General features: G+C 34.7%; 1 protein-coding gene and 1 long non-coding RNA gene across 3 annotated transcripts; one reads left to right on the plus strand and one right to left on the minus strand.

The window, feature by feature from the left end:
* Positions 1-1,803: 1,803 nt before the first annotated feature.
* On the plus strand, positions 1,804-23,970 carry LOH2 (LAG1 homolog 2). Of its 2 annotated transcripts, none has more exons than XM_028204633.2 (6): positions 1,804-2,263; positions 9,596-9,804; positions 10,851-11,006; positions 21,551-21,736; positions 21,827-22,005; positions 22,460-23,970. In XM_028204633.2, exons 1-6 carry the CDS (start codon positions 2,147-2,149, stop codon positions 22,540-22,542), a joined length of 930 nt encoding a protein of 309 aa, XP_028060434.2. In that variant the 5' UTR covers positions 1,804-2,146; the 3' UTR covers positions 22,543-23,970. The 2 variants fall into 2 exon arrangements, with proteins under 2 accessions (XP_028060434.2, XP_028060436.2); XM_028204635.2 differs by having other exon boundaries at positions 23,544-23,970.
* Positions 13,303-22,829, minus strand: LOC145822660 (uncharacterized). Its single transcript, XR_014364280.1, has 2 exons — positions 22,502-22,829; positions 13,303-13,715 (listed from the first exon to the last, which is right to left on the minus strand). It is a non-coding gene; the product is annotated as an uncharacterized LOC145822660 (long non-coding RNA).
* Positions 23,971-25,152: the final 1,182 nt, after the last annotated feature.

The following is a 25,152-nucleotide window of genomic DNA, read 5'->3' on the forward strand; positions in this document are numbered from 1 at the left end:
AAATGAACTATGTAATTGAATATTTAATGTTAATGCATCTAAAATATGTGGATCACGTAAACTAAGTGTAAAATCAGGAAAACAATTAAAATGTACTGGACCTTTATGCAGACCAGTTTTCATCATACCCATTAACCTATCATTGTAATCAAGAAATCGAGCATCGCGTAAACATAATAAAACAGAGGTATTTTTACCGACTATGGTTAATGGATTAACACCAACTTGAATTAAACCAATATGCATAAAATTGTAACCATTATTTAAATGTCTTTTAATTAATTTTGCATCAAATAATTGACAGGTTTCTCGGGGCTTTTCCAAAGCATAAACTTGTTCAATGGTTTTAATATGTAGAATAATTTTAAAAACATTCTGTATAAAAGTAGTTTTATAAATTTCTTTAATTGACAATTTAGGTATATTCCATCTAGCATCAATTTTATCATTTTGTATTTCAACATCTTCTTCATTTATTACTAATCCTTGATTTGGTAGTGAGGGCAAAGTAGTTGACCTAGAACTGACTGATGAGTTACTTCGAAATAATCGATTCATTGTTTTGTTTAATTAATCAGTTTTACAGATATCTTAATACATACCCTATTCTAGTCATGTTATCACAGACCAAAATGGTTTGAGTACAGACCCTATTCGGAAGACCCCAGTGTCCTACACTGCCTAACTCTAAGGACTTACTCTGGACATGGAACGAAAGTGGGTGACTTAAACCAGGTGGATAAACACAGACCGATCTCTTGGGTGATTAAGATGAACTAAAAATCAGATTAATCAAATAAACAACAAAATGGATTAATTGGAAGAAACAAAGCAGTTAGAAACATGATACAACATAACTTGGCTACATTTTAAAAGCGTACATTTTGTTGAAAAAATATTTTTTGAGTACATTTTTTGAGTACGCTTTCATTGTGCATATTTTTTTGAGTACATTTTGCTGAAAAAATACTAAAAATACAAAAATATTTTTTCAGTTCATTTTTTGTATTTTTGTGTATTTATTAATTTTTTAAATATTTTTTCACAAATTTTTTACTTTTTAGATACATCTAACTAAGGTGTATCTAAAAAGTAAAAAAAATGTTTAAAATTTTAAAAATATTTACTAAAAACAAAAAAAAAATACGAAAATCAAAAAACTCAATTTTCAAATAACTAAATCGAAAAAACTCAAACCAAATACACTGAATACTTTTTAAACAATTATGTTGACATTTTGAAAAAAATTGTATTTTATAGAAAATTTTTTTAGTTAACCAAACAAATGTTTTACTTTTTTTTGATAAAAAAATTACATAATAAAGTATAGAGTTAAAAAAAAAAGAAAAAAAAAAAGGAGTTAGGATGGATTGAACCCAAGCCTCGGCCAAGCATAACAATTGTACTACCATTTGGGATACAAAGAACTCAAGTCTAGCTTTAATAACATTTTAATACATATTAAAAGTTTTCTTAAGGAAATAATTCTGCACAGTAAAAGCGTGGTTTGCAATCACGTTTTTTATAGAATTTTTTTTTTGCTTAAAAACCTGCTTTCTAATCACGTTTTTTGAGAAAAAAAATTTATGTTAAAAGCGTGATTTGTAACCATGCTTTCTTAATTAAAAGCATGATTTATAATAGTGCTTTCACTATTCATCACATTTCTGACTCCAAACAGTAAAAATATGATTTGTAATAACACTTTAATCTAATTTAAAAATTTCGTTCAAATTAAACTTAATTTGAAAATTAAGATGGTAAATTGACTTAATATGATAAAAGCCCCCACCATTTTAGTTCAAATTATGGAATATTTTTTGGAAGGACCTCAAACAAAATCATGTGGGCCGCTCCATGGTGTGTGCACGCTAATCAACATCCCACATCGCAGCTTTTCCTCATTCCCGTCCCTCGTCTCGTTCTCTCTCTCTCTCTCTCTCTCTCTCAATAATTCTTCCACAAAAGCTCTCTCTCTCTCTCTTTCTCTCTCTCTGGCGTTGGTTGAGATTAGGGCAAATTAGATAGTTGAAAAGCATGCATTTTTTGGTGTGGTATTGCTGATTTTTGAAGCGAAGATCGAACATAGCGGTGGATGGATCCGTTGATTGAAGCGTGTCTCTGAATTTGACGTTGGAAGCCTGTAATGGACTCGATCTGGACTAAAAATAGCGTCCCAAGCCCTTGGGATTTTTCGTTGGTGTTATACTTCGCTTTTGGCTTCGTCGCCGCCAGGTTCTTCCTTGATAGATTCATCTTTCGCGTAAGATTCTTGCTATATTTGTATTACATTCTCTTTTATAATGTTCGGTTTCGTTTCGAATTTCAAGCATTTTAATGTAGATATTTTGTTGTTTTTGTTGCATCTTCAATTTGAGTCATGTGATGCTTAAAATGTTTGATTGTTGCCCAATTTACTTTGTAAATACAAGCACATACAATATATACATATTCACACCTATTCGAAGAAAGGTACAAGAGAGAATCAATCTCTAGAATGCAAACAAGCATAAGATAAGCTCAAGTACATAAGATTTATGCCATTTCGATGTCACTTAAATTCGGTCTGGTCTGAGTTAATTGATGGTTGTAGTCACATTATGCCACTCCATTTATATTCAATGATATAAGAGTGCTTTCATATAGCTTTGTTTCTTTTCTTTAATAATTAAGTATGTTTTCAAAGTGTAAATAAAGAAACACTTATTTTTTTTAGGGAGAGCAACTTTGTGGCTTTGTGCAGTTAAAAGAACCGAATGGGCCTCTAGAAATGCAAACAAAAGTGAAAATATCAAGGAGAGTTATTATATGATGTCTTATGTTGCAGCATTGTGTGAATCCATTAATTTTGTTTATGCAAAAAAAAAAAAAATAAAGGCTGAAAATATCAAGAAGGAAGATATATCGATGATAGAACAAGGTAGTCTGTTTTATCTGATGTGGCAGCGTTGTGTGAGTCCACTAAATTTGGTTAGAAAAGGCATATGGTATTGATACCATTCTTTAGAGAGCAAATTGTGGCTTAATTGTTCAATCAAAATTGATTTGGTTTGATGATGATATGGCTTTCTTTGTTTTTTCTTTTTTTATTTTTTTATTTTTTTTAAGGCCATTGGACTTTATGCTGTGTTGAGAAATCTATCCATTGTATCTACAATGCCATGGCCCATGCTGTATTACTAGAAAACACCAATACTCTAACAAATTACGTATTGATATGCACCTATGAAGCACGGGTATGGATACAAACACGGACATGGACACGGGACACAGTGATTTCAAAAAAATGAGAACACGGACACGGTGGGAACATGGAATTTTTTCTATATTTATTATATATATTTTCTATGTAGCTTAATATTATATTACCAAGCAATCAAACTTAATAAAAACTATCTTTAATTCAATATATATAAATCGCTACATTTCAACGAATTAATAGATCAGCCATCCATAAAAAAGACATAATAAACGATAAGAGGAAGATAATGAGGGAAAAACATTTAGCATTCAACAATATTTGTTTTTTACTTTCTGAATTTTATACTTTGACCCCAAAAGATATTTACAAAAATTAAAAAATACCCCGGCCGTGTCCCTTGATGTGTCCAGATTTGGACACGCGTGTCCCTACTGTGTACCCAACACGTCCCTGTCGTGTCCCTTGCAAGAAAATAATAAAATTAAAGGGACATGCCAAATTGCATGTACCGTACGTGTTCCCATGTTCGATACCGCTATGGCGCCTATTTTGAAGTATCCGTGCTTCATAGGTACGCATGTTCAAAATCATAGTACACTTTCGTTTCAAAATGATAAATTTAGTTATCCAAAGCGATCCCAAAAGTTTTTTTCAATATATTTCTTTAAATATTACCTTAGGAGGAAAAAAAATAAAAAAAATGAACTAAAATCTAAGGTGAGTCGAGTTTTGACAAGACAAAAACATCTAAAAAATTAAAAAATAAAAATTTATTGGTTGCTCAATAGTTAAAAGAAAATTACTTTAGAAGTACCATTAATTTTTAAATATAATATATACATATCTATCCTATCATATCACATTTTAGAGCATATGACATATTACGTTCCCGTTCCCGTTTCACGTATCACAACAATACATGTTCTAGGTAACATAGGGCCCATGGGTGTCTAACTAAATTGAGGAGAATTGATTGAGGCTTGCCAATTGAAGTTTTTAGGCGCCAAATTATCAAATTGTACATTAGTTAGTCAACTAAGAGGTTGTTGAAGGCTCATAATAGTTCTCAGAAGAACAATTACTCCATGAAACTACTCAGAAATTTATTTGCATTTACAAATTCTATTCTATCCGTTGCCTTGATTGTCATTGTAACCCAAGCATAGTCATTTTGAGGAAGCAAACAACTCTGATTGCCTTAATCTAAAAATTAACATGTGGTGTCCGACATCAACATGACAGACACTTCCCAAAACTTAGACATGGAACACATACAAGTTTGAATAAAAAAGTTAGAATCCAATGATAAAACAAAAATAAAAGCAATGTAAATTTATACCTATTCCCCTCCTTTAGACTTTAAAAATTATTATTTTAGACCTAAATATTTATAAATATGACATAAATTATAATACTTAGTTATTCTTATATTTGACAATATAATAAATATATAAAATTATATATTTTGCATATGTTGTGTTCATTTTTTCATTATTTATTGAAAGTCATTCTTGAAAATAATTCAAAATTGAAGAATCCAAAAATGTGTCGAGCATGAACAGAAACATGCTACTGTCCATTCTTGTTTCCTTTTCTAACCACCCCCCACAATAATTTTTTATGCGAGTAGCAAAACTTGGTGAATATGGTTAATCATTGTGAGGGCATCAATTTTGTTTTCTAGCATTTAAAAGAAATTATTTACATAAATTTCTATATGGTGAGCTCCTAAGTTTCAAATTGAAATTTAAACTATCTAGAAAACCTTTTTATTGAAAATCATCACAGGGAAGTGGGAGATATTGCTCTTTTAATGGATTTTGTAGGACTCTATTCAATGCTAAAATTCTCCAATCACAGCGTTATTATTTATTTAATCTATGGTTATTTAAGGAAAAAGTAAGAAAAGAAACATTGTGATATATGGTTTTGTTCTTTTCACCTCCTTGCTTCATCTTAGTTTAGAACAATGACTAGATCCAACTTTAGTCAACCCAATTAAGCATTGGTTTTTACTATTCCATGGCAATTGCCAACTACTCAAATCATGTTCCTCTATGAAAATCTATGAGGAGCCCCACTCTCATTGCCTTTTTAAGTATCAATGTGTTCTTCCTGCCATCCTTTTGTTTTGATAGTGCTTTCAAATGAATCTAGACTCTTGGATTCCTCATTTATGCTGGTGAATTCTTAATCTTCATTATATATGATCATATCATCTTAAATGACTTGCTCTCAACTTTGTCTAAAATTTGTGTAACCTCTAACTTTTAACAAATGCATTTGATATATATATATGTAATTTATCAATATATATATATATATATGGATAAAACATATGGGGAACTTATATTTGTGTCCCAAAAAGTAGGTTGGACACTCCAATTTAATGATATTTTTTTTATTACTATTTAGTCCCTATTTAAAATGACCAAAATGTACTTGACTTTGGAAAAAGTGTACATAAAAGTGTTTTGGACTCCCCATTCATCATCAGTCCCAATATTCCTTTTCTTTCTTCTCTTTCTACTTTCATCACTTTGCATCTTCATACCCAACTGTATTTGCTCCATCATTATTGCATTCTATTTCATATGGAAACCAATAATTGGACAATAAAGAAGACTTTTCCAAGCAATTTTCCGTAGAGAAAGTAAATTTTTAATTGTTGTTCATCGTTTTTGGTAGGTTGGTTTTCCGAATTGATTCGAAACTGAGTATCCGAACAAACTTTATGGTTCGGAATTAAGTATCCGGACAAATATATTTTGTTTGGCATTGAGTATCCATATGAAACAACTTTTGTTCGGCATTGAGTATCTGAACAAACTTCATAGGTTTGGAATTACATATCCGAACAAATATATTTTGTTCGGCACTGAGTATCCATATGAAACAACTGGAACCAATTTTCTTGTGTTTGGCATTGAGTATCATCCGAACAAACTTCTTAGGTTCGGAATTAAGTATCCGGATAAATATATTTTATTTAGCACTGAATATCCATATGAAACAATTGGAACCAATTTCCTTGTGTTTGGCACTGTGTATTCGAACAAATTTCATAGGTTCAAAATTAAGTATCTGGACAAATATATTTTGATTCACTAAGTTAAGACCTTCGTCTTGGAATCCCTCTTCGTCTCGAATGAACTTAGAATCTCTCTTCGTTGCTTGGAATTCTAGAGATCCCAAATGCAGTTTGATTTGTAATGGGGTGTACAAAGTAGATTTGTATAGGGTTTTTATGGTTAGTATAGGTATTATTTGGAGTGTCCAAACAAATAAATAAAATTTCAAATTTATTGTTGGGGTGCTCAAAGTAATCGGGTGCCTAACTTACTTTTTGTGGTGCAAATAGAAGCTCCCAAACGTATGTATATTCTTTTATTATTACTCATCCATCTTAAAATTCTCATTGCAGCTATACTCATTGCATTAAACATGCTTTTTGAGTACTAAAAGTATAAAGTATGATTAGCCCTAACATCAGCTTGTGAAGTGTTCCCTTATCATATAATTGCACAGCATTTTGACAGCACTTGTCTACTTCATTTAATCTATTGAATTCAATAGGAAACATTTTCTTCAATCTTCCTTCATTTTTTTCCCTTCAATCTTCTAGTTCTCAATAAGCCTTTGGGAGTGCTAGGGCCATGTGAAGACATCATGGTAATTTATTCTAGGAAGGAGCATCAGGAAGGAGAAGATAGGGATGAGGAAATGGGGATTCTTGTTGAGGTGGGAGAAGATAGGGGTGAAGAATGGGGTTTCTTGACATGGGTGAAGGGAATTAGGTGTGATAGGTAACACAGTGACTATTGGGTGCTCCTAAGGCAAGATCATGTGGTACTCCAAGGGCCTCCAAGCAGAGATAACCACCCTGTTTGGTGGGACCTAATACTAACATAGTAGTAGGTCTTGCCAGCAAGGGTGGGCATTTGCGATTGGTTGTGGGGGGTTTTTTGGAGCAACATGTGGCCGTGCTTTAGGAGGAAATTATTATTTCTTCTAATGAAGAATTTTAAAGGATTTAACAATTTATTTTTGGCTCCTTCTCGAGGGATTTGACAAGGATGCTTTGAAGCTTATAGTGGCAATCGAAACAAAAATAAGGCCAAAGATGGATGGTATGGCTGCAAGAAGCAAGGGAATTACAACTAGATGTGGTGGGGAGTTAAAGTATTTGGTTAGCACCATCAATTTGTGATGGTAGGGTGAAGATGGTTGGAGGTATAAGAGGGGCTTGAGAAAAGGGTTGTTGCTGCCTTTTCTGTGGCTTTTGTTTAGTCTTCAATGGGTTAACTTCTATGAAGGACGGGTACTTTGAAATTGTTTCCATACTCGTATCAGGCACTTACTGGGGATAGGTACTGCTACGCGTACTGATAAGGCTGTATGCGTATCGGATATGTTCTATACATTCTTTGGCAGTTGGGTACTCTGTGGGTACGAGATGGGTGCACTAGAGGTACACCAAGTCATGAGATATTGGTAGAGATACGTTTAATTTATTAGAGAGTTTTGATTTACTTGAAATTGTAAATCCTTTACTTAATGTGCCAGAAATGAAAGGTGTATTAAGCAATAATGAAGTTGATGGAAGTGAAAATTGAAGTTTCAAGTTTTCAAATTTTGTTTAGCTTGCTTTTGGAGCTAGGAAGCACGGATGTAGGTTCAGCGATACGGATAAAGTGATACGTCAAAATCTGAAAAAGTAGGATACGAGTACGGCGGGGATATGTTCGTAAAAAAAAATATTTTTTTAAATAATTTTAATAATGTAATATGCATGAAAATAAAACCTAAAGCAAATTAATGAATAGAGGGATTCCTATTAATTTTATATTATATATGATTTTATTATATATATATATATTTAAAAATAGATAATTTATTATATATATAATAAATAAATAAAATAATAATTTATGTATATAATTATTTTATAATATAAATAATTTATATTAGAGAGAGAGAGAGAGAGAGAGAGAGTTGGATCGACTTGCACATCGACTTTGCTGACTAATCTGATTTCGCCAATTGACGTCAGATTTGGGTTTGTTGCTATCTTGGCTCAAAGTCAGACTTGGTTTTGGAGCTTCGCTCGCAATTTCTTGGAAGGCTTGGTACTGAGTTTTCGCAAACCATGTTTGAAGTTGCTCGTAGGGTTCGCAAGTCTCGTTTGAAGTTTATCCTAGATCTGCAAGTCGACATTACTCTTCGTGATTTCTGGGTTCTTTGTTCGACTTTGCTTGCTTCAAATCCAGGTATGCCATCTTTGGTCTGCCCCGCCATATCCCAAAAGTATCCAGAATGTATCTCACATATCCATGCGTATTCGAGCCGTATCTGAAACTCACTAAAAATAAAAAATAAAAAAAATGGGTTACTTTCTAGCTGTATCCAAGCGTATCGGATGCGTATCCGTATCCGATACTCGTATGCGACCTATTTTGGAGTATCTGTGCTTCATAGTTTTGGAGTGAAATTTTGTTTAGTAGTTTCTCGTATTTAATGGCATTAAAGTAGCTTATGGACTTGCTTTGGTATTTGTGTTGTTGAACTGTGATTTCTCTTTTGGTTTTGTAATTTCTTCTTTTAGTTTTGTTATTGAATTTTGATTTGTAGGTTGAATCTCAAACTATAAATTATAAAAAATAAAAAATTTATTGACGTATCCCAGCTGTATCCGTATCTTATTTTTTAGGCTTGCCGTATCGGTGTACCTCGTACTAGTATTTGCCTTTGTTTGAGCCAATGTAGAAAATTCTTTTTTTTATTTGTTACTTGGTGCCCCTTGGCATGGGATAGATGATGTTAGAATATGTTTATGTTATTTTTATGTTGAGTAATGGTTTAGGTTTATGTTAATGAGCCTAAAACATACATTTAATAATATTCTTCTTCTTCTCCTTATTTCTTCTCTCCTTCTCTCTAACCCTACTCTACGTTTTCCATACTTTTGCACTTCAACTGATGGTATGGCTACAAGAGGCTTGGAGTTATTCAAATGGTTTGAGACCTCCATGGAGAAGGAAAACTTACATTAACTCATTAACTTTTCAGCTGTGAAAGCTGATTCATGGGAAGAAGTATGAGAGAGGATATTGTCTCTTGACTTGTGGATTCCTCTCTGGGCATTTTCATCTTTTGTGCTGACTGAAATATAGACATCAAGTGGTTTTGTTCAAGGAACTGACTGAATAAAGAAAAATTGAATGGAATACTCTCATAAAATGTTGGTACATATAATAACTAAAACTCACTTTAGGAAGACAACGATGGACTTTTATATTTCTAAACAAAAGGCAATGTTTCTGATAATTCAACACTTATTTTCTTCGTATTTTTTTATTTTTTATTTTCTAATTATTCTTGCATCCTTTTCAGAGGCTGGCCATTTGGTTGTTGTGCAACGGTGCCATCCCATTAAAGATTAATGAAGCTACACGGGCAAAGATGGTAAAATGCTCAGAGTCTATGTGGAAGTTGACATACTATGCCACTGTTGAAGCATGTGTTCTAACAATTACATACCACGAATCATGGTTTAAAGATACAAAAGGATACTTTAGAGGCTGGCCAAATCAAGAGTTGAAGTGAGTAATAAATTTGCTTATCCATTTTGTTGGCCTATTTTATAGATAAACCTCATTTGTTGAATGTTTAATAGAAAGCACTATAAATCTGCAACTTGCTAATCTTTAACACATCAAGCTTTATTGTACTAGAAACATCACTATTTTGATCAACCACAGCAGGAACTAAAGAATGCTCCTTTAAGCCATAAAAGACCTTTGCATGTTTAAAACAAAAGGAGGAACAAACTAATGGACTATCTTATTTAGCATCTTAGCATATGCCTCGTTGCAAGAAATGGATGATGCTAACCTACCTGGTTGTCAACATGGGAGTTGAAAGGGAACTTCTATTATTGGAACTTGTTTCAGTTTGGACAAAGCCATAGATATTTTGTGTGGTGAAGTCAGTGATCTTTGATCACCCGGAAGTTATCATCTTTTTGTGGACAACTTACCTTAATATTATGGTGATTGCAGATAATTTTGCTTAAGTTTAGGGGAAAAAAAAATAAAATTTGGCCAACCTTTTTCTTTGTGAGCTTCTAATTGTTTTCTGTAAGTTGGGAATTTGAAGAAGGGTCTAGAAAATGTTTTTATCTTAATTTTGTCAGTGTTATTTCTTGCCATATATGCTTGGATTTTTTCACCCTTTTTGATTTCCTTATAGGTGACCCTTTAATTAGGGGTTTCATCTTCTACAGTAAAAAATAATTCTTGTCCCTTCTGATGAACAAAATATTAGTGAATTATTGCTTCCGGTAGAAGAGACATTTTATCTGCAGTTGCTTATGAAGTGACACTGAAATTACATTGTCTGCTGAGATTATTTTCAATTTCCCAGAACAGATTGATTAAGTTTGCAGTTGTTGCATACAAAATAATTTTTATTTTTATTATTAAACTAAGTTTTACTTGCTATCACCAACAAGTTAAAACTAGTAACTCTGGAATGCTGCGTCTTCTTTTTTTGTTTTATAGTTTTATAGGTTTTTTTCAGTATTAAACTGATAGTGTTGGTAATTTTCTTAATTATCTGAAATGACCTGTTTGATTTATCATTTCAGGCTTCCGTTAAAGCTTTTCTATATGTGCCAGTGTGGGTTCTATGTCTACAGCATTGTTGCCCTTCTTACATGGGAAACTCGGAGGAAAGATTTTGCTGTGATGATGTCTCATCATGTGGTCACAGTTATTTTGATTGGGTATTCATATATTGCAAGGTATCTCTCTAGTTTTTGTGAGTGTTTGACTGAAATCTTGTTTACATTCATGCAAGCATCAGTTTAGTTTGCTATCATTGTTTCACTGCGTCCCAGATCAAATCCCATTTTGGTGTTGCATGAACTCTGAACTGTGAATGAAAAGGTATATAGATCTTTGCAGTTCAAAATTCTTAGCCATTCTGGAACCATAATTCCTCACTTGTATCGTAGTTGTATGAGTCACTGTTCTTTTGAATTTAATTCCTGAGTCTGTCATGGCCGAACTCAAACCGGCCAAGTAGAAATTGATCATAGCCACTTTCCTCCTTCCCTTGTTGCAGTGACTTTGTGTTTAGAAAGATGATTGTTATAAATCTTTAGGTCTAACGGTTTGCATAGCTGTGCATCATAAGTTTTCTTTAACTGTTCACTTTTAGAATCACTAGCAATTGACACACGCAATGCGTGTGCAATTCAAATAAGTAAATGTAGAACAAAATATTTACTATATATTGTGTGCCATTCAAGTGGTAAGAGTCTATTTCATTAGACTCAAATTTCAAGGTTCGAGTCTTACTCCTCCCATCTAGCTAATTATTTTGTTTTAAATTGGAAAATGAACACTTGGCAGCATAAGGAGATAAGGCTTCAAGAAGACACCACCAAAGCTGTTCACTTTATAATAGTATAGTATCGATAGATAGATAAAGCACAGTATTTGGAAGGTCGTAGAGGAAAAAATATGAACTCTGTATAATGAGACATTTGATGGCTAAGGTAGAATGGTAGAAGTTAATAACTAAGGACGTGGGCACGGACATAGGCACAAGCATGGACACAAGCATGAGACACTGTGATTTTAAAAAAATTAGGATATGGACATGGCAGGGATATGAAAAAAAAAAATTAAATATTTTTATTTGCCATGTATATAAATATAATTTGCGACACAAAGATATAAGAGGCCAAACGAAACGATACTAAAATGTCTTCAATTAAAGCTTTGCCCTGTCTAAAGAGTATAAAAAAGTTAAAGGTAGGATTTTGATAAGGTTTCGCTCCATCAGTGCTCCCCAACATCAATATATGTTCGGTGCATTTTTTTTCTTTCACTTTTCTCCTATATGTTTCCATATATTTTCCTTTATTTAATCTCACATTAGTTTCCAAAAAGTACAAATAAAAAAACCACAAAAGTGACCTGAGGTGTATCCAAATATAGGACACATTTGTCTGTGACATGTTCCCCATCAAAGAAGCACAAACACTTCTAAAAAGGTGACATGTCTATGTTGGACACGTGTCAGACATATACTCTTTGGACACGTGTCCGATACTCTTTTCTATGCCCATAATTAAAAATAAAAAACTTAATTTTGGACACTCTTCCGGCACTCATGTTGTGATGTGTCCGTTACTTTTTGGCCATGTCTATCACTGACGAGTAAACATGAGACCAACGCTTCTTGGACATTTGCTAACACATGATTTTTAAAGTTTGAGAATTTGACATAAATATCATATACCCTTAAAAAATGTATAATTATTAAGAATAATCCTATAGAAATTTCACATAAGGGAAATGTTGCAATTATATATGTTTGCTATAGTTTGTTTGATTTTTAACTATTATAGTCCAGTAGTCTAAAAAATTAATGTAAGAGAATTGCATACAAGATTTACTCAGTATACAGTAATTATTTAGTTTTGTATGTTTTATGTACATATATAAAAATATAATATAGGCTAAGAAGCATGGACACGGACACGTGACACGACACGAGTACGACACGGACACGCCGACACGTTAATTTTCAAAAAATGCAGGACACGACACGAGGAGGACACGCATGAAATACATAATTTTATATATTTATTATATGTTATATATATATGAATATATCATTCAAAGATCATAAAAAATGCAATATGATACTAATTCTTATAAATTTATATGGTTTTTATTTTATTATTGTATCTTAAGTTATTTTGTTCAAACTTATAATTAGTTTTACGTATGTCTAATCATTAGACATGTGTGTTTAAACGATTGACACGTGTGTCCTTCAAGTGTCCAAAGAGTGTCCAAGTCTTTAAATAATAGGACACGTTTTGAAGAGTGTCAGACACGTGTCCTGAGAGTGTCCAAAGAGTGTCGGTGTCCGACACGTACCCGACACGGATACGTCACCTTCCTAGAAGTGTCCGTGCTTCTTAGAATATAGGTCAAAATTTAGTTTAGCTCCTTGTACTTTAAAGGCTTGAGCACTTTTCCCTCTTATGGTTCAAATATAGGCAGAGAACCTCCACGTGGTTTTAGACTAAAGTGCAAATGTCACTTTTTCCATTCAAACTAGCAGAGAGTGAGCTACAAATGCTTATTTTTTAGAGTGAGCTGTTTTTAGAAAAAAAATTAAAATAAAAAGACTATTTTTCCTCTCATCTTCATCAACTACTCCCAATCCCTAAAAACCATAATCCTATGCATACCCATAACCATAACCTGAAACCCTTCCTCCTCCAACACTTACAGCCACCCCCATATCTCCATCTCCAAGCCACAGTACAGTCCCTGTTTCTTCCCTGACCAGTGCTGCCTCCCTCTCCCGACGATTACTGCCACCTCTTCCACTGCCCCTTTCAATTCTGCACGACCATCGCCAAGCACTTTTCCCTCCTTGACTATTGCTGGTGCTTCCGTTTCAATTCTCGACCACAATGGCCATCCTTGCAAAAATAGAATTCAAAGCACACCAAATTAGAATCAACTATTATCTTATTCCATCCCAAACTTTCAAATCCAATACATTTACTCTGTCAAAATCAAAACAAATGAAAAACAATAACCAGATGTTCTATGTATATTGTGTGTGTATATATATATATATATATCTATTATCTATGCATATAGATTTAGCTTCTGAGATGTATATGTATGGTGTGTATATATCTATGTACATAATGTAGTAGTGTTATTTAGAATATTTTTTGAACCTTACGATTCGTGATTTGATTCACAATTTTTGCAAAATCGATACGAATTTTTGAAGTGAATCTATGGTGAGTTGCATGATTCAGTATCGATTCACGATTTGATTCACTTTTTACAATTCATGTAATTCTTGAAAATGTGGTGTTTGACATATCTCGATTATTTTTTTCTTCCTCTTTTTAGTGAAAATAACATAATGCAATTTCTAATAGTGTTCAATACGAAAATAACCAATATATACATGGCTTGTTTTTATTTTGGTGATCAATGAGTTTTTAATAGTATCCAATCAAATTCAGTCATGTTTTTAACCTTTTCTTCTCAATTGTTTTAAATCATAATATATCTTTTAAAGATATTTAAGGTTAAAGTAATTTGTATCATGAATTATCTATTGCTATTTTATTGAAATAAATATAATTCAATATTACATTGGCGAGATCAGTTAAAACTAAGGATTATACGGGTTCTTTAAAAAAAACTTTTTTGAACAATAAACATATATATCTTTTAAAATGTTTCAAGTTCTAAAATAAAGAATTCGAATTAATTCGTTCTTATTATTGGGTCATTATTACTTGGATTGGTATGTATGTTTATTGTCCAAATTTCAACATTGTTGTTAAGTTATTGTCACTTAGAAATTGAGAGTTAGTTTTTTTTTTTTCTTTATTAGGAATTATTGATAAAAAATAAGTAATTTAGAGAAAATGACTGAATCTTTACGATTTATGATTCAATTCAATTCGCGATTCAGTACAAGACCATTTTTTATTTCCGATTTGACAACTATAAGAATAAATAATTAAGAATTTAGTGTTAATTTGTGGTTTAATTAAATTAATGTTAACTTATAAATTATATGTATACTATAAGTGAGAAAGAAAATAGGAAAAGCAAAAAAATAAGATGAAGTCAGATGGGTACAGTGTTATTAAAGGCAATAGGCTCACCAAGGCACCAAGGTCTCCTAGAGCCTAGGCTTAAGGCGCAAGGCGAGGCGCACCTTGTACGGAAATTTTTTTTTTTTAACATAAGTAAATAATTTAGAGTTCAACATAAATAAAATGAAATGTTAATGTTTGGTAACGTTTATGTTTTCAGTTTATATTTACAAAAATTTTATAAATTGATTTTTGTTTATTTTTAGAAAAACATAAACTACAAACGCGTTTGGTAATTGACAAAATGTTTAAAAAATTTTAAAAATATAAAAAAGAGTGAGAAATGGCAAGTGGTGGCAAGTGGTGGCGAAATATGGTGGTGAAAAGTGGTGATGGTGGGTGGTGGGTAGCTAGTGGTGGTGGGTGGGTGGGTGACGGTAGCGGGTGGTAGCGAGTGGGTGGTGGTGGTGGGTGGTGATGGCAGGTGGGTGGCAGATGGCGGGTGGTGGTGGTGGGTGGATGGGTGACAGTGGCTGGTGGTGGGTAGTAGCGAGTGGGTGGTGATGGCAGGTGGTGGGTGATGGTGGCAGGTGGGTGGCGGATAGTGGGATGGTGGCGGGTGGATGGTGATGGTCGGTGGCTAGGTGGGTGGCGGTGGCGGGTGGCGGGTGGTGGTGGTGGCAGGTGGGTGGCGGTGGCAGGTGGGTGGCGGATGGCGGTGGGTAGCGAGTGGGTGGTGGTGGTGGTGGCGGGTGGTGGGTGGTGGGTGGTGGTGGCAGGTAATGGTGGGTGGTGGCAGGTAGGTGGCGGGTGGTGGTGGATGGGTGGGTGACGGTGGCGGGTGGTAGGTGGTAGCGAGTGGGTGGTGGTGGATGGTGGTGGCAGGTGGGTGGTGAGTGGTGGTGGCAAGTAGGTGGCGGGTGGTGGTGGCGGGCGGTGGATGGTAGTGGCGGGTGGATGGCAGGTGGGTGGTGGTGGTGGTGGCGAGGGATGGGTGGTGGTGGCGAGTGGGTGGCGGCGGCTGGTGGTGGTAGGTGGGTGGTGGCAGGTGGGGGTGGGTGGTGGGTGGTGGTGGCGGAAGACGGTGGTGGAAAATGGTGGCGGGTGGTAGCTAGTGTTGGGTGGTAAAAAAAAAAAACTGAAAACTGAAAATGGAAACATATTTTTTGTGTTTTCATTTTTTGGCCAAATTTATAAACTGGGATCACTGATTTATAAATCAAAAATTTTACCAAACAAGTTTTTATTTGAGTTTTTAAATTTTTGTAAATATAAACAGAAAACTGAAAATGTAAGTGTTACCAAACGGCAAACATTTAGTGTTTTTTGGAGATTAAGAATTAGGGCTAATTGTTCTTCTATCATTGATTTGGGGTTAAATGCCCAATGTATCGGTATCTGTAATAAGAGTAAGGATCTTCTGTAGTTATATCATATTAAATCAATGGTCAGATTTAAAAAAAAACCAATTAAAGCAACAATAAAAGAAGTCCTTAAGATGCAAGCCTTGGGCCAGTCAAGTGCTATCGAAGTCGCCTAGCCTGGAACACTACAAGGTGCAAACCTTGGGCCCGGACAGGATTTGGGCCTAGGCGCACGCCTAGGCGCGCCTTATTGAAGTCGCCTGGCCTGGAACACTACAAGGCGCAAACCTTGGGCCTAGATGGGACTTGGGCCTAGGCACACCTTTAATGACACTGGATGGGTATTGAGGCCATTTCATCTATGCTATTAATAGAGTTAGGATTGCACTGTAGTTTAAAACACGTGGGCTCTTTGCCTATATTTGAAGCACAGGGGGGTGAAGTGTTCCATCTTTCAAACTGAGGGGGGCTAAACTGAATTCCCCCCTATATTATATTCCTAGATAATATGATATCAATATATAATTATTTGTTGTGTGTACAAACCTTGTCCGTGTCCTATATTTTTTGGAATTTGCCATGTCAATGTGTTTTTGTTGTGTTGTATCCACATCTATACTTCATCGGTTGTTCCTAGTGTGTTATGAAATATATATATATATATATGATTAGAAAATTAACACCCCATGTGGCGTATCTAACACGTGGACACGTGTCCACACTGTGTTTGTGTCTGACACATGTCAAACACGGACAAGGCATCCATTTCATACTATTCATGCTTCCTAAGGTACAAGGAAACAATCTTCTTGGTGCTAACATCCACTATTTCAAGCTTCCATAAAATTCTAGCTAGCAAATTATTGTTTTTCTTCCCATAAAAACATAAAATAAGATATGAAAAGGACAATAAATTGCCTTTACTTTTGTGTGTGTGCGTGTGTGCAAGTAAATTGAAATAAAAGAGCGTCAAAAGAGGATGTTGCCTATGTATGAAAAAGGTTAAACCATGATAACCAAGACTTGTAAAGAATGAAAGGAAAAAGAAGAAGCATGTACAATCAAATGTCCAAAAAAATCCTAAAGATTCTTATACTTGAAGAGAATCTATAATCTACAAAATGATCAAGATTGAAGCAAACACTCGCTAAAACCCTATAGCATGGGTGCTTCGACAAGCATGCCGTACTCGTACCGGGTACTAGAACTTTGCATGGTACTTCTGCATACATACCAGGTATACAAAACACATTCAAATTTTTTCTACTTAATTTTTGCTGTACTTCTAATCTATCTAGTGTATACTCATGTCGTATCTCAGCCAGAATAGTATTTTATTCCATGTAGATGTGAAATTAAAATTTTTTTTTTTTTAAATGCTTAGTATGATTTTAAAACTAAGGTTTGATTTTTAAGTTATTTAATTTAATGACATTTAATTTTAGTTTATAGCTTACTTTTGGCATTAAATGTGAATTGTAAGTTGGATTTTAACAAAACCATTTAATTGATTTTTATGGTACTTCAAATTAAAAAGTAAATATTTTTTTTACGAGCATACCTAGCTGTACTTGTACTGTACTTTTTTTAGATTTTACCATATTGACGTGCCCATAAAGTACCATTTCTAGTACCCGTACCCCATACATGTGTGTCATAGTTAAAACCTAACTATAGAACATGGCCAAAAACTACTCTTAAGCCTGTGTAAAGGCTCCTCAACTCCTTGGAAGATCCTATTTTCCTCCCTCTACCATAACCACATTAAATGCAAATGAGCTAACGACAATGCTTTCTGTCTCTGATTCTTGATGCCAAAGTGCATTTTATTTAAATAATTCAATAGAAAATGTCGTACCCAGTGCACAGGGCTCTTACATGCAACAAGGTTTAGGAGAGGTAATAGGTAGGCAACCTTACCTTCACATTTGTGGAGAGGATGATTCTTGTGACTAGAACTTGTGCCTCAGTACTGGGGAAGATAGCACTTGCCATCCTGGCATATTATGACCGGTAAATATTTGAACAATAAGTTGAAAAAAAAGGAGTTAATCCGATGTTTTTCCTTCATGTTGGGCAGCTATTGGTAATTTAAGCACCTTAGAAATCAGTTTGAGTGACTTGATCCCTTTGTCAATGATTATGAGGGAGCTTTTTTAGATTGATGTATCTCAAGGAACCAAATTGTGAAAATATATACATAGCTAATTAACATTTTCTTGGAATCTGCATAAGATAAGATTCGACAAGGTAGTTCTATTAATATGGATTACTGCTCCATTGAAGTTTAACCCCCAGGGAATGTTATAAAGATGTTTGTCTCCCAGTTCAAGATCATGTTAAATTTCTGCGGTCAGTCCTCCAATAAGTTATGCTTACTGAAGGCAGAGCTACGAAAATATTGCTGCTATCTATCCATAACGTATGAGTTACTATCCATAACATATGAGTTTTGCATGCTCTATTGGAAAATGCCCTTGCCTGTATTGTTTTCTCAAATTTTACCTGTTCCAGTGAGAAGTGGGCAAGTGGAAATCACTTACTTGATCACAAATCACAAAATGTTGTGATTATTACTCTCTTCTCTTCTCTTCTCTTCTCTTTCTTTCTTTCTTTCTTTCTTTCTTTCTTTCTTTCTTTCTGTCTTTCTGTCTGTCTTTCTTTCTTTTTCACCCTTCCCTACAAGTGCTAAATGTTGGAATTGATTTTCTTTTGTTTAGCCCTTTCGTGGAGGCCTTGTCCATTAATTGTTGGCAGTGTAGAATCGTGCTTACAACTAAAATTGGTAAGGATTCTATTGAGGCTTAGACTAGTGAGAATTTAACAAGTTAAGCTGCTACTTTGTACATGATATAATCATGAACATTAAGTTATTGTCCACGGAAAAAACCAAGAGATCGTTTGTGAAATTGCATTCGATGAAGAGTTGCTTGTAATTGAAAATAAACTCACAATAATGCTATGCACAGAGGACCAAACACAGAACCAAACACAAAAACTGTTTATCCAGACAACCGGCTAGATGACCAGGTGGTCAACCGGATGACAAGATGATAGCCGTGGTCGACAAGATGACAATTGTGGTTGACAAGATGATAGCCGCAGTCGACAAGCTCTGGTTGGTTGACCACATGGTCATCCGGCCGGTCGCTTGGATGAACAGTTTTTGTGTTTGGTTCTGTGTTTGGTCCTATGTGTGCATAGCATTACTGAATAAGCCCAAGGTCAATGATAATGAATTAAAATGAAATATGTTTGTCATGGCCAAGAAGTTGGGACCTAACGAGGCTTTTATATATTTTGGAGTGAGCAGCAATCTATAGAGAAGCAAGAAATGTCAAATCATGTCTTTTGACTTATCTTTGCCTTGTCCAATGACAGCACGAACTGAGTTCATGACTACTGGAACAACATACAATGGCTTCCATGCCAGACAGAATGTAGATTTACTTGCAAGAATTGCACAATGATTAATATCTATGGTTCATGCATTCGTAGGGATGTTCTAAGTGTGAGAAATTGTAAATGAAATATTTTCTGTCGTGTTTTTGACAATATGGTGATGCACTTTTTTTTTCCCCTTTATTTATATATATGGTAGTATGATGTTCAGTATTGTCATTAGTCAACTCTTTTGTAGTTGTTTGGCGACACTTGTATTGTGTGATGTTCTGCGTCTTGCCCCTTCAGAGAGTGAATCCAAGCTTGGAAAAGGGTGGTTTACTTTTTGTAGCTGATGGCTAAAGTTAATTACTCTGTAAGGGGATGTGGAATTCCTAGGGAAGTGTATGAATTCTTGGGAAAATGAGTGGTAGTAAAGAAAATAAAATAAATAGATAGAGTTGACAGTGCGACAGACAGGGCTGCCGACACACTAACATGACCATGGAAAACACTACTTATTTGAATAACCTGGTGATCTACTAATTGTAGAAGTAGGATCTTTGGTAAGCAGGATGCCCATGATGTGTACATGTTGGATGTACCAAATTTTCAGTGAATTTTATTTTTCCATTAGAAGGCGCTTGTACATGTTCTGTAGTACCCATTGTGAATGAATACTCCGCCTCTCTTAACATTGCTTGTTGTCAAAGATCAAGAAATGACTTTACCGGTGGGTGCTCCCTCCAACTGGTACTTTTCTTATGGTTCCGACTCTGGTTTTGTCCCCTTTTCAATGTTTGCCTGAGGACCTATGTGAAGGTTTTGGAATGGAGATGTTCAGCTTTTGTAACTAGTAGACCCACAATATGGACTAATAGATGTTCCTACTGTTGTATGATCGATTTATTCATAGTTGGTCAGCCCCCAATGGCATCTAGTCTTGTAAGCCCACCATTCCAGGAAAACTAGGAAAGGTGAGCCAGCTACCGTCTTGTAGTTAGTTGATGACCACTTATTCATTAAGAATAAGAACACTTCACAGAGCTTTCAACATTCACTATGCTACACGTTGCTTGGCTTTATTCATTCCATCATTCAATACACACGGAGAAGAGGAAGCATCCGTCTTTTAAGAGCTAGCCTGGGCTAGAGGGTATCTCGCATTTTGACATAGAGGAACGAGGCCAATCAATAAGATGCCCTCCAACTTGATGTGAATTTTATCCTATGCTCAACATCCACCGCTGCTCTATTGAACCTCTGTCTTCACAAGGTTCACAAATCCACTTCTTGAACATGTGAAGAGAGAGTGCAAGACCCCAACCGAAAGGTGTTAGACGGACTAACGGCAAATGAGAAGGGCTGGTGGTGGGAGTTTGGGGAAGTCGGGCTGATTGGGTGGTCTTTATTCAAGCAACGGTACAGATGAAGAACAAAACAACGAAGTCCAGGAGTCTGTGTCAACTGGTGGGGCACAAGCGCTGTGTGTCAGCTAGTAGTGGGGACTCATCAAAGCAATAGCAAAGGCAGGAAACCCACGAAGCAGGGCAGGGTGGTGAGCATGGTTAGCTGAGCTAATCTCAAATAGTTGAGACAAGGCTTCTATTTTTCTGAATTTTATTTGTTTGTTCAAGTTCTTTTTGTTCAATTAATCTTGGATACAAGTCTTAGTTCAGTATTCACCCAAAAAAGTCTTAGTTCAGTTGAGTTGAATTGTAGCTGTTAGGCTGTTCTTCTGTGAAGATAATTCATGCCTGTTTCTTTATTTATTTATTTATTTTTTATGGGTATATTTATTGTTGATAATGAAATGTGTAGTGTGAAGGAACTTACCTTAAGTGCTGAACTTTTCTTCAATTAGCGGACACCACACCGCAGACTCTTTTTAGCGTCATTACATCACTTGCATCACGTCTTTTCTTCATGTGTGTTTTACAGCTTCTTCCGGATTGGCTCAATTATCCTCGCACTGCATGATGCAAGTGATGTATTTTTGGAAGCTGCTAAAGTTTTCAAATATTCTGAGAAGGAGCTGGGAGCGAGTGTGTTCTTTGGATTATTTGCTATTTCATGGCTGATACTAAGGCTGATAGTCTTCCCATTTTGGGTTATAAATTCATCAAGGTTTGTCCTCAAACCAAATGTTTTATTTCACTAATCAGTACCGTTTTGTCATGCTTCAGCATAACCCTTTGAATGGTTGGTATATTGCAGCTATCACATTTGTGAGTTTTTGAGGTGTTCGGAGGCATATCCCATGTCATTATACTATGTCTTCAACACTATGTTATTGACCCTACTTGTGTTCCACATATACTGGTGGGTTCTTATATGCTCGATGATCACGAGGCAGCTGAAAAATAGGGGGAAAGTTGGAGAAGATATACGATCTGGTAAGCATTTTGCATATCAAAATCAAGATTAGATTCATATTCCATTTCCGCAAGACTATCAAGTAAGAAGCACGGGTGTGGGTGCGGGTATGGGTACGATACGGGTATGGCGATACGGCAAATTCTAGAAAAAGTAGGGTACGGGTACGGGTACGGCTGGGTACGTCAATTTATTTATTTATTTATTTTATTTATAACTAAACATCCAAGAAAAATTACAATATCAAAAAATAAATCATTCTTCAACAATATCAATAATACTAAAGTAAGTCCTCGAACTATTTTAATGTCAGTACATAGAAGATTAGGAAAAAAAAAATCTGAAACAAATAGATCAGAAAAAATCAGAAACGAGTTGGGAATATTAAAAGATAAATGAGTTAAGAAATCAACTGTTATAATTCTTTAATTTAATAATTAAAATGATACTCACCAAAGAAAAGGAACTCACCAGCGAAGAAGAAAGAGGAAGAAAAATCGAAGAAGTGGAACTCACCAGCGAAGAAAGAGCTTCGTCGACGACTCGTAGTGTTGTAAAATGAGGTCTCTTCTTCGAATTTTAGGGTTTTCTTCGATGGAGAGCAAAGTTGAAGAAGAAAGAGCTTCGCCAAAAGAGAAAGAAGAATCGAAGAGGAACTCACCAGCGAAGAAGAAAGAGGAAGAAAAATCGAAGAAGAAGAGGAACTCACCAGAATATTGAGCTTCGTTGACGATCAGCAGTGTCATCTTTGATGGAAAGCAAATTCAACAGCTTTGTTCTTTGAATGGAAGTCGACTTGACTCTTTTGAACCTCTGGTTCTTGGAATAATTTAGGGTTTTCTTCAAATGATGATAGTTTTTATGTTTTTTATTATTACTAAACACCCCATATTTGTTTAATTTTTCAAAATGGGCAAAAATATTTGCTGCGGTGCCCCTAAAAAATTCTGAAAATTTTGTTTTGACCCTGGCATACCCAACCGCATACCAATGGAGTACCCAAGGCATACCAGATATATACAGGTCGTATAAAATGTACCGGATATGTTTTTTCCGTACCCGGTATGCGTGCAGCCGTACCCGTACCCGGTAAGTACCTGGTACTTGTACGGCAACATTTTTGGAGTACCCATGCTTCATAGATTGAATTTACACGAAAATTCTGTGAAATACCCTTTCCCCCTGCACTTGTGTTGATCACATGAAGGAAAATGGAACAAGGGGAAAAAACAAGGGAAATAAAAATGTAATTTGTCACCACAATGAACTTTTTTTTGATTAGAAAATATTACAAAGCTCTTATCCGTTGAGATTTCATTGGCAAAACTTAGTCCTGGCTTTTTAAGGTTTTATTATAATTCATCATGTAAACCAATTGAATGGAAACTGGCCAATCAAAACGATATCCTATGGGTCTCTTCTTTTTGTTGCTCGTGTTCAATTTAATTGCATTCTTTTTCATTTATCATCTGTTCATTTTAATTGCATTGTTTTTCATCTGTGGTCTTTTTTTATTGTTCTGTTAAACAGTCGTTAACTTCTTCCAACCCAAATGCAGATTCAGAGGATGATGAATAGGTGGTGGAATATTGTGCTCTAATATTTATAGCACTGATAGATATTTCGCCACAGGAAGATTTCTTTTCCATGGCTTTTATACCTTTCGTCAGCTCAATTTTTTGTTCTATTTCGAGATGTTCTAGCCATGGGAAGATTATTGTTTTGCAGGTTTGTCTCGGCATTCAGTTTAGTTCAACTGGGTTGAAAATTCTTCTATCTTTCTACCCTCTTTCCTCTTTTTTTTTTTCAACTGTTTTTTCTTAGGATAGAAAATGAGGTAGGACCATGTATTATGTTAAAATTTCATGTAAAAATAATAGGGTATTAATGTATAATTATTTTTCTCTCAGTAAACGGATAATGTACCTTGTTTTGAGAGTAGTGATCCTACAAAAAACATAAGAAGAGTAATCATCTTCATGTTCTCCTTTTTTGTTTTTTTTTTTTGTTTTGTTTTTATATGCTATTTGAAATTCTATCTTACAAAACATGAAGCAGGAGCCCTGTTAGCCCAGCAGTTAGGGCTTCAAATAGCTCGGCGCAAAACTTGATGAAGGAAAACTTCGGCTTGATAATCGAGTTTGGCTGGCTCGTTAAATCTTATATATTACAATATGTCTATGAAACATATTATAAGTTATTTAATATGTAAATAATATATTTATTTTATTAATTAAATAAATAATAAACTAGCAAGTTTATTTGAGCTTGAACTTGAACCTTAAAAATTTAACTCAAGCTCGTTTATATATATAATGAACTGAGTGCAGTTGAAACCCTTACGAAATTGAGCCAAGTTGAGTTTGCGAGCAACATAGTTCATTTGTAATCTACACTAGTAGAAGTTGAAGACCTCTCACAGGTCCTCAAATTTAAAATAGAAAAGGTAAATTACAAATAGTACTCACACTTTTATTAAAATATTACTTTATTCGTTCATTCACTTTTGATTGTAACAGTCAATCTTTTATACTTTAAGTCAAGTTACAATGTCATTCTTCTATCCATCTAGTGTTAATATAAAGTTGATGGCATTTGTCATTTGAAACGCATGTAATATTTTTATTGTCTCATTAGCACCCTTTCATTTTCATTAAAATTTCACTTCAATACATTTGCACTTTTATCAAAATCTCATTTTAGTTCATTCACTTTTAATTTTCGTTAGCTTTATTAACGTTAGATGGACAGAATGGTGAGATTGGAATTTGATTTAAAGTGTAGGGTAGTAATTGTTATAATTGAAAGTGAGGGGATTAAAATGAGATATTGATAAAAGTGCAAGAGTACTAAGTGTAAATTTACCCAAATAGAAGCTACATTGCAAAATCAAGGACATGAAACCCATATTACATTAATGGGCCTGCATGATGCTGAGGAAGAAAAATGTCTTTCTTTATGAAACTTGAAATCCAGATTTTGGGGTGGTGGAGATGATGATCTCAACATGCAAAATGTACTACGAGAGTGCTATTATGCAAGCAATTTGAACTAGTCCAAATTTCAAAAAAAATAATTGTTTTCTACCGAAGGAAAAGAAAATCAAATAAATTAACCACAGATTGCCATCTTCTAAACTATGTAGTATATCTCTCAGTGTCCAAAAG

This window comes from Camellia sinensis, chromosome 3, assembly GCF_055761805.1.
Source record: "Camellia sinensis isolate YWXY chromosome 3, ASM5576180v1, whole genome shotgun sequence".
NCBI lineage: Eukaryota > Viridiplantae > Streptophyta > Magnoliopsida > Ericales > Theaceae > Camellia > Camellia sinensis.

Excerpts from the sequence above, each read along its gene's own strand:
- LOH2 (XM_028204633.2), top strand. The coding sequence starts at position 2,147 with ATGGACTCGATCTGGACTAAAAATAGCGTCCCAAGCCCTTGGGATTTT. Across the intron at positions 2,264-9,595 it reads TTGATAGATTCATCTTTCGC|AGGCTGGCCATTTGGTTGTT; the intron begins GTAAGATTCTTG and ends CATCCTTTTCAG. Across the intron at positions 9,805-10,850 it reads TGGCCAAATCAAGAGTTGAA|GCTTCCGTTAAAGCTTTTCT; the intron begins GTGAGTAATAAA and ends TTATCATTTCAG.